An 18,314-nucleotide genomic window follows, 5' to 3' on the forward strand; every position below is an offset into this window, starting at 1 on the left:
AAGGAGCGAACAGGAGGGGACGAAGCTGTTGTCCTCGGTGATCAGGGCGCGAGCTTACCGGTGATGCGCAGCTCGTGAAACCGAAGGAAAAAACATCTGATCAATAATCGAAGATCAGCAGCAGGTCAGTGATTACAATTTTCTGTTTGTTTACATCATCACATCAGCTGTTTATCACATTACATTGTCAGCTGTTTGTCAGGCGATTACGTCATAGATGAACCGTATTCTACATCTCTGATGTTTGTTTTATTTGTATTTTTATTACTTTTCTATTCTCAGTCTTTGATGCTGAAACCTGTTAATAACTGGAATTGTGACACAGTATCAGTGCCCATCTCATCCAACAGACGACGCCAAGACCATGACTTCCTCCATCCACCTTTCCCTGGTCGTCATCCTCGTCCTCCTGTGTCCGGTCTTCTCTGAATCCATCGACCCATCTGTGCAGGACTTAATCAGCAGAAATGCGGACTTTGCTGCCCGATTGTACCGCACTGTTGCCAGCCAGACTGACGACAATATCTTCCTGTCCCCATTTATGGTGTCTGCTGGACTTATGGCCCTACTGAACATGACCAGTGGGGAAACCCGGGACCAGCTGCAGCAGGGACTCACCCTGACTGGACTGGAGCCCCAGGATCTTCCAGGTATGGCCAGGGTCAAAGGGTTGGTGTCGGGGAGCAGATTTGGATTTCAGATAGTGTTTAGGTTTTAATTTTGACTCTGCTATTCTAAGATCTGTTTCAGACTCTGAGGACTGTAGTCCTGCAGGGGGATGGGACCAAAAATCTGCAACAAAGCATGAATGTCTTCCCTGCCAGCAACTTTGAAGTGCCACCATCCTACAGGGACCTGGTCCAGACAAAGTTTGGGGGGAATATCCAGACTCTGGCCTACACAGCACCCCAGGATGCCGTCAGCACCATCAACCACTTAGTCCAGGAGCAGACCAGAGACAAAGTCCAGGACCTAGTGAACAACGTGAATGCTCAGACCCAGCTGCTGCTCGTCATTGCCGCCTCCTACCAGAGTATGTATCTATCCCCTGTTAGAGGGTGGGTTATCTAACACAGACTGTGGCTAACACCTCAGCTGCTCTGAGACCAGGACCAATCAAGTTCCTCACATAAAGACTTGACCAAATCAGTCAGACACCACCTTTATTCTGGACTAGATATGCCCCTACAGGATGGTCAGAATAAAGTTTAATCTGTCTATGTTGTGTTCTAATAAAGATTTTCTGTTTCTGTTTCAGCCCTGTTCAGCCCATCTTTCAACTTGTCACTCTCTCAGGATGAACGTTTCTATGTGGACAGGTACCACGTGGTCATGGTTCCCATGATGTTCAGGGCTGATAAGTACTTTCTGGCATATGACCGCTTGCTGAAGGCTGGCGTGTTGAAGCTGCCCATGGCAGGTGGGATGGCCATGTTGGTGGTTCTGCCTGATGAAGGCGTTGATGTCACTGCAGTTGAAGAGGAAGTCACAGCAGAGAAGATCCAGGCCTGGATCAGACAGCTCAAAAAAACGTGAGACAGTTTCCTAAAGTATATATAAGTCTACAGACAGCAGGAGTCACACAGGTATACAATCGACAAGCCAACAGGATAATTAGCTAATCAGCTAACAAACACTGCATCTATTGTTGGCATTTTTCGATGTACAGGCAGCTCCTTAGTATCTATGGAAGGTATCAAGGGAGAGCGAGTCCATGTGAAAGCTGATCCCCCATTTTGTATTGATGTTACTTAGCGGAGTCTACAGCCACGGCTCAGCACGTAGTTAAGTAAGGAGGGAGAGCAGCTCTGTAGTCCGTATGTCTGGGAGACTGTTGCTAGCTTTGGTTGATGCTGGACTGTATTTTTATTCTTCAGTAGGGGAGATTCACGCAGCGCAGTAATCGACCACGGTTTTAATGATAATTAAAATGTGAAATGGTAATAATAACCACTGCAGATTTTACCGTGGTTTACCATGTACACACAATATGTAAACAATATCAACAGTTTGTTGAGTCTTCTGTTACAAAGATAATAGAATGAAACAGAACCTTCAGGATTTGGCTTATTGACCTTTGCCTTAGACAAATAGTCAGAATTGTTGAACAAAAACATACTTTTTAAAACTGCTGTTTTATTTTGAAAACAGAAAGTTAGAGGTGCAGCTCCCTCGCTTCCTGTTGGAGCGTCAGTACTCTCTGAAGGACGTCCTGCAGAAGCTTGGAGTAACTCAGGTGTTTCAGGACGATGCTGAAATCCTTAACTTGGGTGGCGCTAATGCACCCAAACTGAATCAGGTGAGTAAAATAGCTCCCACATCAAATTTAAAGGTCTTAAAAAAAAGTGTCACTAGGAAATACACTGACTTGGTCTAAAGTTTGTTCATTGAGATGTTTACTACCATCAATTAATCTCTGTAAAGTCTGATCTGAGCTTTAACCTGAAAATAAATGTTTCCAGTGATGGATAGTAATTTTACATATCTAATGTATTTAAATACACATTTGAGACACTACTTTGTGCTACTTTTCTTTCCATATTGCTTCTACTACATTCCAAATTAGGGAAATATTTTACTGTGCTACATTTACAGTTATTTTACATTTTACTGATAAGCTGACGACCTGAATATACTGAAATACCAGGTTATTAATTATTGAATTTTTTCTTCCATGATGACACAAGATGACAATGTCAGGATTCTGTCAGGATTTGTCAAATGTCAAAGGATAGTTAAAATTGTTTCCATATCAGTAGTACAGTTAAATATAAATACAGTTTAATAGTTTGCAGTGGTAAAAATGAATGTCATCTACTAAGAAAGATTGTGTGATTGCCAAAACGTGGTGGGGGGATTGTTTGTGTTTCACTTTTCATAGAGAGACTTTGACTTGATAGACTTTGGAAAATTCCCAGAGTATACGCAGGTCATTCCACCATAATGTCATAGCCTGTAGCTCACCCAGCAACTACAAAATTGGATCATTAGACAGACAATATGTTTGTGTTTTCTTCTTAAACATTCCAAATATATTAACACAAGTGAAAGCATTTTTTTTTTGCATCCTACTTCTTCAAATAACTGCAGATATGTGTGCTCAAGTAGATTGCACCTGACTTTCAAAGGTATTAAATACAAACACAATGTCAGCCACCGCAAATCCTCCCTATATTTTCTCCCCTTGGACAAAACACCACACTTTGCATATATACGAAGGCAAAAGGACAGTATCCAGAGCTAGTGCTATTTTGCTTGTTTCAAAGACGTAGTCCTCATTAAAGGAGGACATCATCATCATTAAATCGGCTTGTGCAATTTTTTGTGGGTGCTGTCAAGTTTGCACAACATTTAGTTCACACAAACCTTAATTAGGTCCTTACAGGAGTATGAGTGAGTTCCTCCTTCACCCCTGTATGTTTGTCTCTGGTCCTTTGTTGTGAAAACCTTAGATGTAAACTATTTCTATCTGTTACCTGTCCTCAGGTGTTCCATAAATCTGTTGTGTCTGTCAATGAGCACAGTGATGACCTCAACACAGTGGGCGGAGTCATGTTCTCTGCTCTTCCTCCTCGACTGACTATCAACAGACCCTTCCTCTTCATTATCTACCAGCAGAATAGTGGCAGCCTGCTGTTCCTGGGCCGAGTCGCTGACCCCACCAAGAAGTAAAGTTTATCTTAGAGCTCACCTCATTCACACCTATCAGTCATGTTCAAGCAATTCCAACAGGTTGTACTGAGTTCCATTCATATTCTATTGTCAATCTATACTGTCTAAATGCCCTCCAATCTAGGACCTCCCAGGGGTTGGGACAAAGATTTCAGAAAAAGACGCTTGTTAATTGATAGTATTTACTTATAGTGCATCATGCCTCTCTGTTTAGAATTCTGGTCTATTTTGTTTGTCTAGTTTTCCATGAGTTCTGGACTTGTGAAGACCTCTAGTTCATGTCCCTCAGGATGAGCTGTAGCGCCACCATCAGATTACTGTGCTCACTGTTGTGTCCAGTAGTCTGGTTTTATAACCCTGATGTTCTTCAGCCCCAGCTGTGTTTATTAGTGTTCTTCAAAGTAACTCAGTTCTTTTTTAGTCAAATTAATTTAGATTTATCACCTTCATCACTGTGGAGCTTTGCTTTTAACGCAGATTGATTTTTTTTCCCATTTTGAGCGGAAATGGCACCAGGTGGAAAAAAATATGAGCCTTCTGGTTTCTACACTGAGCTCTGCTGAAAACGGCTAATGTAATGTTTCTTTGTGTCTTAATATGACTACTGACACAAGTGAAGTTACATCACACGGGAAATATGTAAATAGTGATTTATTTGAGAAATAACCCCCTTTTTTCCACCAGATTTACACAAACCTGTTTGGACATAAAAACTGCAACTTTTGCATGCATGCATGCATACATGTTTGTATGCCTGTAGAAAAATCACCAGTAAAGCTTCTTGAACTTGAACTACAAGTACTATTACCCAAGTACAATGGCTGCAAGCACAATTACTCATTATAGTTATAACCCTGGTAATAAGTGTTCAGTGTAAATTTCCTTCTTTTTACTCTGAGATTATTAGTTACAGGTGTCACCACAGCTCTGTGTAGGTTTGAGACAGTCTGACATTAATGACCTGCCTTAAGACATGTTCACATTATTTTAGAAAAACACGAGTCTTGAGTTTCATGTTCCATGTTAGTTGCTGCAGTATTTACTCTACTCTTGTGGCTCTACCATAGTGCATCACATACACAACAATGTTGAAAGGCTGTTTTTGACAGAGTGAATTCACGTGTTTGGATGCATTAGCATGTTAGCCTGGCAGCCACTATCATACCACATACAGCATATACAGTACAGTATGTACTGTACAGAGTTTATGACTAAAAACATGTACTCAGCCGTGTTTGTTGCTTAACTTTACATGTATGTTAAACTGCTGCAGTGTAACACTGTAAAACATTAAACACTAAAAGGTTGTATTGTGAAGACTGTTCTATTTCTCACTGATGTCATCAAATGTCACTGTGACACTGCATACTCCAATATAATCAACACAGAGCCTTGGAGTCAGCAGCCAATAAGAACAAAGCAGTAGTTTGTGGGGGTGGAGTTTATTGAACCAACCAGGTGACAGGATGAATCAACACACAGTGCTCAGTAGAAACAAACAGAAGTCAGACTCTATATTGTCTGGTTGCTGTAAGGCAGAGATGATGTTCTGATGCATTCTGGCTAATGTCCTTAAACCACTTCCTGATTGGCTGATTGGGCTGGTGGAGGTTTGATGTCATCATCATCTTCAGTCTCGTCCTGATTGGACACTGAAAGAGTTCGACTTTCTGTTTCTGTTGATTAAAAAAAAAAGTAAATTTATAAAAACTGAAAACGTTTCACAAACCAGATTTAACCCGGGTCAGAGCTGAGTTAAAGTGTACAGAAAGCTAAACCAGGGTTGATAACAACAGGGCTAACAGAGGTTAGACCAGGGTGAAAATAAGGATAAGGTGAAACCATCAGCTAAAGTCAGTGAAGATTCTCAGTCATCCAGGTGGAGTTTTCTGTAAGTTGAGTCATGGCAACTGGACTGGATGAAACGTTTCGACCTAACAAATAGGAAGTCCAGTTGCCATGACTCAACATACAATAAACATTAGAATAAAGCTAAGCTGGGATAAAATGAGGATAGACTGGGAGCAATATAAGACCATATTAAAAATTAAAGGCTCAAATAGTGCTGATCAAGAGCTAAAAGTGGGGAAAAAAGTCACAATGAAGTAGGGTAAACCACTGTTAAACACGGGCCTAAACCAGAATAAAGTTTGTGCTACACACCTGAACAGGCAAAACTGTTCTGACAGTAAAGCCACAGACCAAAACATTAGGGTGTAGGGTTCAATAAACTCAGAAACATACGAAGATCTAATGTTCCAGTTCACAGTTCGGGTTCTACCAGCAAAATGTTCTCGCTACAACTCACATCGATAGCTTTCTGGACTGGCTGTCCTTAACTCCGCAGCCCCTGTCCATTGTTTTACTGCGCTGGTCCAAGGTACTGGTTCTGTGGTCTCTATGCTCCAAGTTACTGCTTCTATGGTCCACTGTACAGGTTCTCTGGTCCATGTTTCTGTGGTCCACATTACTCGTTCTGTGGTCTCTCTGGTCTAGTGTGCTGGTCCTGTGATCTGTAATGCTGCTTCTGTGGTCCAGTGTGCTCGCCCTGTCAAGGAGGCTAGCGGTGTTGCAACGGATCAGGACCGGCATAGAGGTGGTGGACTGGGTTGCCATTGTAAAGTGTGTAGTCCTCATAGAGTCCTCTATAACACAGAATAAAATACCATGTTATGAAGTGTCCTAGCAGTGCTGATCCAACAGCTCTCAAAACATTGACAGCACTAAGACCAGGTATCTGAGTTAGTCTAGATCTGGAGGTGGTACCTTTACCTTTGTTCTGTAAAACGGAGGACTTCCCGGTTACAGATGAAGTGCTCAGTTCTTTAACCTTCCTGAAAAACACAACCAGAATCAGAAAATTATGAAAACCTGACCTTTGTTTTGACCTTTGAACTCTATAGAAACTTAACACCAAGCAGCAGGTTTCAGGTTGCAGCTGTGATGTCAGTGTATTGGTCACGTCCATTGGTGATGTCAGAGTGTACTGGCCCGGACTGAAGCACATATCTACATGACTGAATTGACACCTTCAGGCACAGCTGAGTACAGAACAGGTGAGGACTGTAACTTCACCTTGCAGATCGGCTTCCTCTGAACCACTAACCACCGGTAACAGTCTGTTACCGGCCAGCCTGTAAAGTTCCATTTTACACAACTTTTTGCTAGTGTCAAGTGAGCAGTTCAAAATGAAGGAGATCTGGTGAGTCTTACAGAACCCGGTCTGAGTTTGCAGGTTTAGAAGTCGTTGGCTGACTGCTCAGGGATCGACTTCGCGACAGTTTTGCTTTCCTGATCTCCTTACCTGAAAGAGGAAGAAACATTATCAGTTCTAATTCAGTTCTCAGTTTTCACCGCAAGTTTTGACCCTGAAACCAAGAAATGTGACTCTGAACAAAACCAAACTACCAACACAAATGTTGTACCTGCAGGAGATAAGAACATCTACAGCACAGGTGTTAGGTGTCCAAACCCGCACTGCCCGCTCATTTTCTGTCACTTGCAACAGCTTACAAATTATTTTATTCATAAATTTTATTTCCTGATCTGAAAATTAAGACCAGGCCATTCTGCCGCTCTGGGCAGAAGATGCTGTATCTACCATGAATCATGAACAATTAATCACTCATAGATCAACTCCACAGCATCATATGTTATAATTGCTAACACAAACTCAATTGCAGAAATTCTGTGCACTGGACAGATCAAATAAACAGAGTTGAGCAGTAGGAATTTCCGCTCCTTGCTCAAGGGGGTCAGGGTTAGACATGCTTCAGGCTCGCAGTGTGAGTGGTAGTGCTGTGAAAGTGGTACAGGTCTAAGGGCGACGCTACTGTGGTTTTAAAAAGCAGCTCTACATTGTGGTTCAAAATCCACACGCTTGCGCAGGGCTCTGGAACCTCAGCATGAATCTGTGGTGCGTGGTCCTCCTCAGGGATCGGCAGGGATTTGCATTGAAATACTTTAAATTACTTTTTAGAAGATCTGCTCAGATGTGCAGCGTTATTTACACGTTTCTTATCTATTTATCTAACATATTTATTTATTTAGGTCCACATTGTGCCACTCTAGTCAAGTGCCCAGTTGAACTCTATGGATCCGCCAGCACTGTATATGGTCTTATAGTTAAAATGAGCCCTTTGAGACCAACCAAAATGCTGATGTTGCCAGGGATCAATTCGAGTTTGACATCCCTGATCTACAGTCTTGAGTGAAAGGTGTGCTGAAAAGGTCTGAAGATAATTCTTTTGGGAAGTAGCTTGTCTTACCAGAGGAGGACAGTGTGGCTCCAGAGGAGGACACAGACATGGATTTGGTTGCAGATAGAGTAGTTTTACTGTCCCTTCCTGTCAAAGAGAGATGGTTCACAGACTAGACTAAAAAGCAGAAAAGGGTCAGTAAACTCTGAACAGGAATCCAAGTTCTTGGAGGAATCATTTTATGCTCACGTTTTCTCTCTGTGTGTTTATCAGCGTTTGGTTTCCCTTCACTCTGTTGGCGCTCCAGCTGCTCCTGATGACACAAGAAACATTAAAACAGAAATGACTGATTAAAGGAAGACTGTCAGGTTCAGACTCACCATCTCCAACAGCAGAGTCTCCTCCTTCTCCTTCTTCTGGTCCAGCAGATCCCTCTCCTGTCGCTTCTGAAACTGACAAGTGGATATTACACAGCAGAAATCAAACACTGAGCTACAGTTCTTGTCTTTATCAGAGCCAGGCATCTTACAGGCTCTGTGAGGTCCAGTTTGTCCAGCTCCAACACTGTCTGTAAAACACAATAAACAAAGTTAATCCATCACTGATCACTTATCACTAACATCCAACAAGAAGGCTGCAACCCTATTCATCTCAGAGCTACAGAGTTCCCTGATAGTGGGTCTGGACTAGTCTCAGGTAGTGTGGATGTTACCTTGCGGATGGTTGCCACCACATCCTTGTCTTTCTCTTTACAGAGAAGTTTCTGGACACAGAAATCAAGCTGCTGCAGCAGTTGTTTATCAGCCGGCAGGCGGAGTGACGAACGAAACCTGGGCAACAACTGACACAGCTTGTACCTGAGGCAAGTGAACACACGGTGTGTTAGATCTAATGTCAGACAGAATTTACGTAGCTGACTAGAGTATGGACAAACCTACCTGACATTGGCAACAGGGTCATGGACAAGCTCCAGCGCCGGGATCAGGAAGTGTTTGTTGAAATATTTTCTGGAAAAAATGTCAGTGGCCATTTCACAAACATCAAGGAACCTGAGACGGTTCCAGTAGCTACGACCTTGAGCCAGACCTGAGAATGAGAAGCAGGCTGTGACACACCTCTCAGTATTTTGAAGTAGATTTCTAAACTAAGGTACCTGAGGTCACCTGTTCATATGTGACATATTCAGAGTACCTGAGACTGAAGAATCACAGGGCTCTGACCTTGGAGTAGTCGCTCCATCATCTCCTGACGCTGTTCCTGTTTACGATTGTAGCGGAGAAATGTGCAGAACGTCCGAGCTGCCTCCTTCTGAACTGGTAACACTTTCTGGAACCACAAGAAAACCACAAGAGAGGTTATCTGCATGTTCACCTGCTTTACCTGTGTAGCATTGTGTGGTGAGGTGCTGACGTTGGTGGTGAGGATAGTGAAGATGCGAGGGGAGAAGTTCTGGTGCAGCAGGTCTCCAGGCAGGAGTCGGGCCAGGGAGCTGTACCGCTGCAGCAGCTTCTCATGGAGCCGCCAACGCAGAGAACATCCAACCTTCTGCTCCGCCAACAACAGTGCCGACAGCAGTTCTGGGAACTGGTAAGGTACAGAGAACAAAAGAAAAATATGGCGGAACTATAGAGAACCACAGCAGAACATGGGCACCTTAGGAGAACTACAGCAAAACATGCAGGAACTACAGGCATACATGCGGGAACCACAGGATAACCATAGCAGAGAATGAGTTAACCACCGGAGTATCACAGCAATACATGGGAGAACTACAACAGAAAATGGTGGAAGAAAATGGGGAACCAAAGCAGAACCATGAGAGAACTGTTTTGTCTTTCTCTCACGAGCACATGAGCATACAGGCTGTGTGCCTTTCTCTTTCTCTCTCTCTCGTGCCTTCTGTTCTTCTTTCAGGTTCCCAGGTTCTACTGGCCAGTTGCTCCAAGAAGCTGTTGGCGTTATCCCTGATCATGTTCAGTCTGTTGTTTATTGTCTGCTGTCCTTTCCTCTTTCCTCTTTCTACTCACTCCAACCAGTCGAGGCAGATGGCTGCCCACTGTGAGCATGGTTATGCTGGAGGTTTCTCCCTCTAAAAGAAGCACTGTCTCCTGGTGCTGCTCAGTGGAAACCATTGGGTTTTCTATATAAACCTCTGTAAAGCCTTGACCTTGAAATAATTTTGTTGCGATATATCGCTATACAAATGAAATAGAATAAAAAAAAAAAAATCTAGAGTCGAACATGGGAGGATTCACAGGAACCACAGCAGAACATGTGAAAACTACAGGAGAATGTGAGAGAACCACAAAAGAACATGGGGTAACAACCGGAGAATATGGAGGAAGTAGTAGTAGTGTTAGTATTAGATGTCTTCTCACCTTGTTGTCCAGTGTCAGGTTTTCTCCTCTGGACAGAACTGCCTCCAGAGTTTCCTCCAGGTGATTCATCAAAGAGTCCAACACCTCAACAACAATCAAAGCTTCAGTGCGCGTTGCAACAATATCTGAATAGCAACATCTTCAGTTGAAAACAAAAATATTATAATAAAAAACTGTGTTGGTAGAATATCACCAAGCTGATGCGTCCTGTTAATCTGGGCTTACTTCCAAAGCGTCATCCTGCAGCAGAGTTAGCAGCTCCTTGTGAACCACCTGGACAGTTGGAGTGAGCAGCTTCACCACCTGAGAGGTGGAGGCAGATAAAACTTTTATAATCTGCAGGTCAGCAGTCAGACACACTGATCTGCTTCTTTTATCTCCTGTGATAATGAGAAGTCAGGTCTGGGCAATAAGTTGATACACAGTTGATATCGATATATAAGTCATCAATCACTATTTCTGTCAAGCTCAAAGCTTAATTTTACTCCTAAGTGAGATGTGAATGTGTATAATTTAATTATAGGCGGTGGCTGTGGCTCAATAGGTAGAGCAGTTGGTTGCCAATCATAGGATTGGTGGTTCAATTCCCAGCTGCTATTTCACATTCCAAAGTGTCCTTGGGCAAGATACTGAACCCCAAATTGCCCCTGGTGAATCAGGTCAGCTGCACAGCAGCTCTGCCATCAGTGTGTGAGTGTATGTGAATGGGTGAATGAGATGCACTGTGAAGCGCTTTGAGTACCAGTTAGGTAGAAAAGTGCTGTATAGGTGCAGAACATTTACCGTCTAGTTGGTTGGTTATAAGTACCAGTTTGCTTACAGGACAGACAGGTCAACAGCAAATGCCTCTGCTCTTCATGCTGCCGTGAGCCATCCAGAACAACCGGGGAACTACACCAGGATGCTTTTTATTTACTTTAGTTCTGCCTTTAATACCATCCTACCAGACATTTGAGTCAAAACGCTGGCTGTCCTGGACATCCCACCCCTCACTTGTGACTGGTTAAAGAACTGGTAGGTCTGTGTTTTTGTATTATGGTGAGTTAGATGAAGATCAGAGCACATTTTATGACCAATTCATGCAAAACTCCACGTAATCCCAAAGGGTGCCCATATTTTTTCTTGCCACTGTATCATAAAATACAATATGGAAGTATTCTACACAGAAAAACACAATTCCAATTTCAATCTCAACTACACGTCCACTTTCATTAATCGGACGAAACGCTACGGTTAAAATGAGAATCGTGCCACAGATAAACTACCTGTTTTTAATGCTTCCCACAACCCCAACAGAAAACTGGTTTAAATCTCTAAACTGGTTTTAGACTCACTAACATCTCACTTCTGTTGGAAAAACAAAAAACCTAGATTTTCACTGTTAACACTACAAAGGTAAGAACCCTATTCACCATCCTACTGTAGAATCCCCTCATCTCCATCTCTCTGTTTGCTTGGAAACATCACCAAAGCTGCCCGTCTTCCAGTTATGTAAAGAAACCCACTATTCATTTCTTTAACAATCACCAAAAAATTGTTATCTGTTAAATTGAAATCTTACATATCAATCACTGGACAAAATTATCTTATTCTCTTATAGAACACATAACCCTAGAAAAGATAACGGCTACATATAAAGACAATATATCTGCTTTTAATAAAACATGGACCCCATTCTTAAAAGATTTTGGTTTAAATTAGATGTATGGGGCTCAAGAGAAACAATTTTTTTTGTTGCATTTTCTTTTCTTCTAACCCCCTATTATTTCTTTACTATCTGCCATCATGATTATTATTTCTTTCTTTTCTTTCTCCCCCTCTCCTTTTCTCATCACATTTTTTTTGCCTTAGTTTTTTAAATCTTTCTCTGCTCCCTTATTTTCCCTCCAGAAGGTAATAATAACAGCACAGAAAATCATTGGCTGCCCCCTGCCCTTCCTGGAAGACATTGCCCACCTCACCAGGCTAAGGAAGATAGTGTCAGACCCATCACAACCTGCCCTGTGCGTACTCTAAAGGATAGTATTGCTTCAGCTGGTATTAACTGTCTTTGTAGAAGCATGCTCTTAACATATTATGCAGTGCACAACACTGTTTCTTGACTTTCAGAAACTTGAATGTCTCCCCACTATTGAATTTCTCTGACCCTTCTTTTCAATAATCTATTCGTCTTTTGATCCTTGGGCTGCGTCCTTCTGGACTTCTGCAGCCACCAGATCATTCTGTCTGCACTCTCTCATTTAGGCATCACTAGTACATCTCCTTGGCTCAGGTCCTACTTATCTAAACAAACTGTCAAGGTATCTTGGCAGGGACAAGTTTCTCACTCTCCAATGGTGTGCCATAGGGCTCAGTTCTTGGTCATTTCATTTTTTTCATCTGTAGTACATGCTTACCTTCTATCGTCCTCTCGCATAGCTTTGCTATGATGACACACAACTCTTCCAGTTTTTTTCACCCGATGACTCCACTATCTCAAAATGTAAATAAACCCTCCCCTGTTTTAATCCCACCCTTGGTCTTGTTTTAACATATGGTGTTGAAATTGATAATTTAATAGTTTTTTCCCCTAAACCCTCCCTTATCTAACTATTTTAAACCCTGACCGAAAATTTAAATTTACTGTACTAAAGTGTACTTCACCAAAGAAAAATTCCTCTACAGTAGATGGTTATCTGAAAATGCTGTTGACAAAATTAGTTTATTTCAGAGCCATATACCAACACAGAGATGGGCAGTTATCCTAACTTTACTCCAGGACAAGTCGATTATCTTGTTGTTAATAATGATAAATCTGTCTTAAGTCTTAAAAGGCTATGTACCACAGGCTTTAAGGCTGCTATACTCAAACCTCTGCTCAAAAAGCCTACTCTCGACTTAGGGGTTTGAGGCAATTGTAGACCAATATCCAATCTGCCCTTTATCTCTAAAATTCTTGAAAAGGTAGTTGCAAAGCAATTATGTGACCACCTGCACAGAGATAAATTGTATAAAGGTTTCCATTCAGAATTTAGAGTACATCATAGTACAGAAACAGCACTGGTAAAGGTCACTAATGATCTTCTATTAGCATCAGAAAATGGACTACTCTCTATACTCTTTTTAGATCTTAGTGCTGCATTCGACACTATAGATCACAACGTTCTATTACACAGACTGGGAACATGTCATTGGGATCAAAGGAACAGCACTAGGCTTAGATCGTACTGATGTGATCAGACTAGGACATCAGTCTTAGGTCAGTCTCAGATCAGACTAATTTGGTCAAGGTTAGGGTTAGGTTCTAACCTGGTGGAAACTGGCTGCTGCACTTCGTCGAACGCTGACCTCTGGGTCACAACAGAGACTGGAGAAAGATGGGTAGAGTTGAGGAAGGAAGTGGGTTGGATCAGCAAACACCACCATGGCCTGGAGAAAAAGCAAAAAGTGAAATTAACTATCTTGGAAAAGGGTTGTTATGCTTAATTAGTAATTCAAGCAGTAATAAATTTATTATTTACATAAAAAGTATTTGTGCAGCAGTAGAGTAACACAAAAACACAAAGGACAAAATCTAATACGGAGAACATACAGAAGCAAAAGTGTAAACTTCCAGGCCCTAAAAACGGTTCTGATGCACAACTTTAAAATGTAAAAAATCAGAGGAAGCTACTTCCACGATACAGCTCACAAATCTATGGCTTAAAGCAGACATCGTAAAAGTTGCAAACAAGGTGGCATTCCACTAATTTAGATTAATCTCGTCTAGCCTAGATAGAAAGCTTAATAATATATAGTAAAAAAAAAAACTCGTACTTAGACTGCTTTTTCCCCCATAGATCATTCTGAATTAATTTCAGCAATTTATTAATCTGAATCATCATCCCATATCAATTTTAATTAAATTTTATTTGTATAGTGCCAAATCACAGCAGCAGTACAGCAGTATGACAGTTACAACAGTGCAGTGATACACACTACACTGTTGAACAAAATGCTAACAAACACAATGATCCTGCTGGGGGGATGAACATTTTGCTTCCAATCATAATAACACTGTTTTTGGTTTGCTGTTAATAGCACTTTTGAGTTGTTTTATATTTAACATACTTTAAGACTCCCTGGTCGAGCCTGTATTACAATGACAATTTTCACTAACCACAAGCAAAACCATCAGCTGGAGACCCTTTGTTCAAAGACAAGGAAGGAAGAATGCTGAGCCAAACCGATGAGGACTAAGCTGTAACTAAGTAAGTTTTCTGTTCCTTCTTTTTTCATCAACAATTCCTCCATAGATTACATGTAGTGTTTACTGTAGCTTCAGAACAGTTGAAATAAAATAACAAATAAAAATTAGTATGTAAATTCTACTCAGTCATTATTTAGTGAAGCATACACAGAATTTAAAATACCAAACAGTTATTTGTGTGTGTCTCATATTACAGAGGGTATGTCGATTATGGAGCATCTATGTTTCATAGATAAGCTTTAAGAAAGTTTATCTGGACCTGTCACCAGAAAATCTTGTTTCAACCAAACAAGTACGACATCATCGCCACTAAAGTGTCCTGGTCCAGTGTCACCAATTATTTTAGTCTCCAGCGCTTTACCATTATCGGTTCAGTGCATACTTGAGTTATCAATGCTATACTTTTTATATCCACTAGTGATTTATGTGTGTTTTATGTCCAGGGTTTTCAAACCTGATTCTCAAGGACCTCCTGCCCTGCTAGTTTTCCTACTATCTCTGCCCTCCCTACAGCTGATTATCTGGATTAGGTGTGTTCAGTATATGAGAAGCTGGAAGAAAACACTTGATCTAGGTAGTCATCTGTGGGTAGGAATGATAGTTGAAATCAGGGCAGGAGGTCCTTAAGGACCAGGTATGAGAACCCCTAGTCTGTGTTAGGATGGGACACACAATGTTAACACTGTTTTGTAACTACTGGTGATGTTAAACAATCCTGTAAAATGTCTGATGTGATTTCATATTTAGCCGAATATAAAACATACACTTTACTTATAATCTGTATTCACCCTGGCACAATTTTTGTTGAAAAATCTGAGCTTTTCAACAAGTTTCAAGCGCATGAAACTAAACCAGACACACGTGTGACAATTTCAAACACACCAGGTGTTTTTATCATTACAGTGGCAATACAGTCCCCAGCTGCCTGCCTACAGTGGCACTCCATCCCCCATGAACCACCATACAGTGGCTATGAAAAACGACTAGGCCTATGTTACAGAAACCAAGCTGAATTAAATTAAAAATTATCATTAACAAATATCCCCAGTGAAAATTACGTAACCCACTTAGAGCCAAGCTAATGGTACATTCCAATGCTTACAATACTAACAGAATTAGCTTAGCCTGCTACCGTTAGCCACAACGGATGTCCCAAAGTACGGTTATATATAGAAACTTGTTCACTAAACATTTCAAAAAATGTCCTGGTTTGTCAAAATGTTTTAATATCTATACAAATATTTCTTACAGTTTTCAAGTCTAATTTGGTTATATGTAACATTACCTTAACGAAACTGTTTCCAAAGTCTGCTTTTTAGCTAACATTCTATCACTTTTTTACTATAAATACTAATATATGTGACCATTTTTTGTTTCACATTGACAAAATGGCATATAAATAAAGTATAGCTTGTTACCTTTCTAGTCATATTTAGTTTATATTGTTTATTTAACTTTTGTTGTTAAGGCAGTTTAGAAAAGTGACGTTGTTCCAGTTGCATGCTATCCTTGTATATATATATATATATATATATATATATATATATATATATATATATATATATATATATATATATATAGATAGATAGATAGATAGATAGATAGATAGATATGGTTTGTTTTTAATTCACTTCTTATTTTGATTACTTCTTTGTAACAGTTAAAACATAGAATTTATCATTATATAATCACCATCACTAGAGAAGGGGAGAGAGAGCAAACACAAGTAGCAGCGTAAATGTTGCAGTGTGAGTGAAAAAAAGGCTGGATCCAAGACAAATGACAAGCACACAGGCACCGTATGATTAAATAAAAAGTGATTTATTAGATTTACAACACCAATCCCTCCAAACTCTCTGGAGGGTCGGGCTTCCTTCACTGGCCACATCGCCAAACATCTGTCTCTTGTCTTCTTTTCTTTGCAGTGTGACCGTGACCTAAAAAGAAATGTGAGGCAACTGACAAATTATTTTTGTTAGTATAGTCAGTATGTTTTTTTTAGATATTTAGTATTAGCTTTGTAGTTTGTTTCAGCGTTTAGCTGTGGTTTTGTTTTCCTTGTTAGTGCCAGCTTAGGCTGTGTTTTTGTTTTCATTCATTAGTACCAGTGTTTAGGTGCAATTTTGTTTTCTTCTTGTTAGTTCTAGTTTAGGCTGTGTTTTGGTTTATTAGTGTGTTCCAGTGTTTGCTGCGATTTTGTTTTTCTTTGTTTATTTCCAGCTTAGGCTGTGATTTTGATTTATGTTTGTACTGCACATGTTGCATTTTCTTAGTTTGTTATTTAGAGTAGTACTTTTTAGTCTCTAGTTTGCCTGCCTTTTGCAGTGTTCCTCAATTTTTCTCCTTTTGAGGTTTTTGTTTTTGTCCCATTGTCTCATTGCATTGCTTCTGTTTTGCAATTTGGTTAAAAGCTCTTAATAAATCTTTTGTGGGGAATCGGACTCTGCACTTGTGGTTTTTCTGCAACTGGGTCCGCCAATTAGCCTGTTCGTTACACTTCTGATGGCTAATGTTGATGGCTTTAAAAATATTATTTTTTTAGCATACAAAACAGTTTCAAAATATATTTTCATTGTCATTCTTAATATATTTCAATTATTAGATGTACCAAAATGAAATATAAGTATGCTTTACCATCTTCTTGGGCGAAAGGAGGTGGAGTCTGATGTTGTCCCACAGCAGCTCATGGGGGATTCAATTAAATTCAATTCAATTTTATTTGTAGAGCGCTTTTTACAATTGACATTGTCACAAAGCAGCTTTACACAACCAAAGAACAGTACATGAACAGTGAATGTGTATGAATCACGAAATGAGATTGTCCCTGATGAGCAAGCCAAGGGCGACGGTGGCAAGGAAAAACCTGAGAAGGCAACAGGAAGAAACCTTGAGAGGAACCAGACTCAACAGGGAACCCATCCTCATATGGGTGATTACATGCTATGTAGGCAGCAGGCAGTCCAATATAATAGTTAATGTCTTTAAGTTAATGTGGAGTGCAGTTAGTTAATTGCAGGCAGACTTGTTCCATTCCTGGACTATCGAGCGTTGAGTCGAGACCTCCGAGAAACAGCTGCCGACGTCCGCCGAGGCCAAGACCGACTTCATAATTGGATGGAGTGCCACTGGAGGCAGGCTGCTGGGGACTGTGAGAGGCAAAAGAGGGGGCCATGTAGGGTGAGGGACTGGCGGTGGAAAGGCCGGGGGTGGCAGGTGGAGCTGCCCCAAGGGGTGCTCTTCTTTGGCTGGGGAGGGAGCCACAATGCAGGGAACAGAAGGTGGCCTCCAAGCTGATGTCTTCAGCTCGCTGCTGCTCCCAGACTCTTCTGGCCTACACTTGGGCCTCCATATCATAAGGGGGGAATATCCTCCCCAGCCGCATTAAGACAGGCCAGGACGGTGATGTGGTCCCTAGGGCCTTGGGCCTACCTGTTGCTGCGCTTGTTCCCCGGGGTACGATGAATTTTCTCCTTGTCTGGGCCAGCTGAAACCATGTCTCATTACTGTTGTAGATCTGATGGGACTTCTTCCTCAGCCCATACTCCTTCATTGTAAGAAGCCTAAAGTAGCTCTCGATGGGCCCCCTCTTGGCACAGGATGGCCTCCAATGATGTCTGGGCTGTTAGGCGATGATGGTGCCGCTCCCTGAAGTTGATCCACCATGTCTGGCCAAGCACTGTCTTCAGAAACTGTAAATGGCGGAGGTTATAAATGGCCAGAGCGTTAGCCACAACATGAGGCTTCATCAGTGAAAACCCCCGACTCGCAGAATACAAACAGTACTCTACCAGGGAATTCTCATCTTCAGGGGTGAGATGTGCCCTCTGAACCAGTGCA

The 18,314-nt window shown here is 41.3% G+C and overlaps 2 protein-coding genes across 5 annotated transcripts in view; one reads left to right on the top strand and one right to left on the bottom strand.

Moving 5' to 3' along the window:
• Window positions 1-4,989, top strand: LOC113149162 (protein Z-dependent protease inhibitor-like). Of its 3 annotated transcripts, none has more exons than XM_026341063.1 (6): window positions 1-124; window positions 283-650; window positions 740-1,033; window positions 1,259-1,532; window positions 2,152-2,299; window positions 3,487-4,989. In XM_026341063.1, exons 2-6 carry the CDS (start codon window positions 365-367, stop codon window positions 3,670-3,672), a joined length of 1,188 nt encoding a protein of 395 aa, XP_026196848.1. In that variant the 5' UTR covers window positions 1-124; window positions 283-364; the 3' UTR covers window positions 3,673-4,989. The 3 variants fall into 3 exon arrangements, with proteins under 3 accessions (XP_026196848.1, XP_026196849.1, XP_026196847.1); XM_026341064.1 differs by having other exon boundaries at window positions 15-124; window positions 326-650; window positions 3,487-3,672; XM_026341062.1 differs by having other exon boundaries at window positions 15-124; window positions 351-650; window positions 3,487-3,672.
• Window positions 4,309-18,314, bottom strand: part of ppp4r4 (protein phosphatase 4, regulatory subunit 4) — a 25,166-nt gene continuing 11,160 nt past the window's right edge. Inside the window, exons 11-25 of one of the 2 annotated variants that reach the window (XM_026341061.1) lie at window positions 13,538-13,657; window positions 10,475-10,552; window positions 10,250-10,333; window positions 9,282-9,455; window positions 9,092-9,197; window positions 8,810-8,957; window positions 8,584-8,728; window positions 8,401-8,439; window positions 8,252-8,317; window positions 8,121-8,184; window positions 7,941-8,018; window positions 6,886-6,976; window positions 6,445-6,506; window positions 5,981-6,317; window positions 4,309-5,348 (exon numbers count right to left, since the gene is read on the bottom strand). In XM_026341061.1, coding sequence (XP_026196846.1) covers window positions 5,303-5,348; window positions 5,981-6,317; window positions 6,445-6,506; window positions 6,886-6,976; window positions 7,941-8,018; window positions 8,121-8,184; window positions 8,252-8,317; window positions 8,401-8,439; window positions 8,584-8,728; window positions 8,810-8,957; window positions 9,092-9,197; window positions 9,282-9,455; window positions 10,250-10,333; window positions 10,475-10,552; window positions 13,538-13,657 — 1,638 coding nt within the window. In that variant the 3' untranslated portion in view covers window positions 4,309-5,302. Of the gene's footprint in view, window positions 5,349-5,980; window positions 6,318-6,444; window positions 6,507-6,885; window positions 6,977-7,940; window positions 8,019-8,120; window positions 8,185-8,251; window positions 8,324-8,400; window positions 8,440-8,583; window positions 8,729-8,809; window positions 8,958-9,091; window positions 9,198-9,281; window positions 9,456-10,249; window positions 10,334-10,474; window positions 10,553-13,537; window positions 13,658-18,314 lie in introns of both variants that reach the window. The other variant, XM_026341060.1, reaches the window with a different exon arrangement.

This window comes from Anabas testudineus, chromosome 24 (genome assembly GCF_900324465.2).
Source record: "Anabas testudineus chromosome 24, fAnaTes1.2, whole genome shotgun sequence".
Lineage (NCBI taxonomy): Eukaryota > Metazoa > Chordata > Actinopteri > Anabantiformes > Anabantidae > Anabas > Anabas testudineus.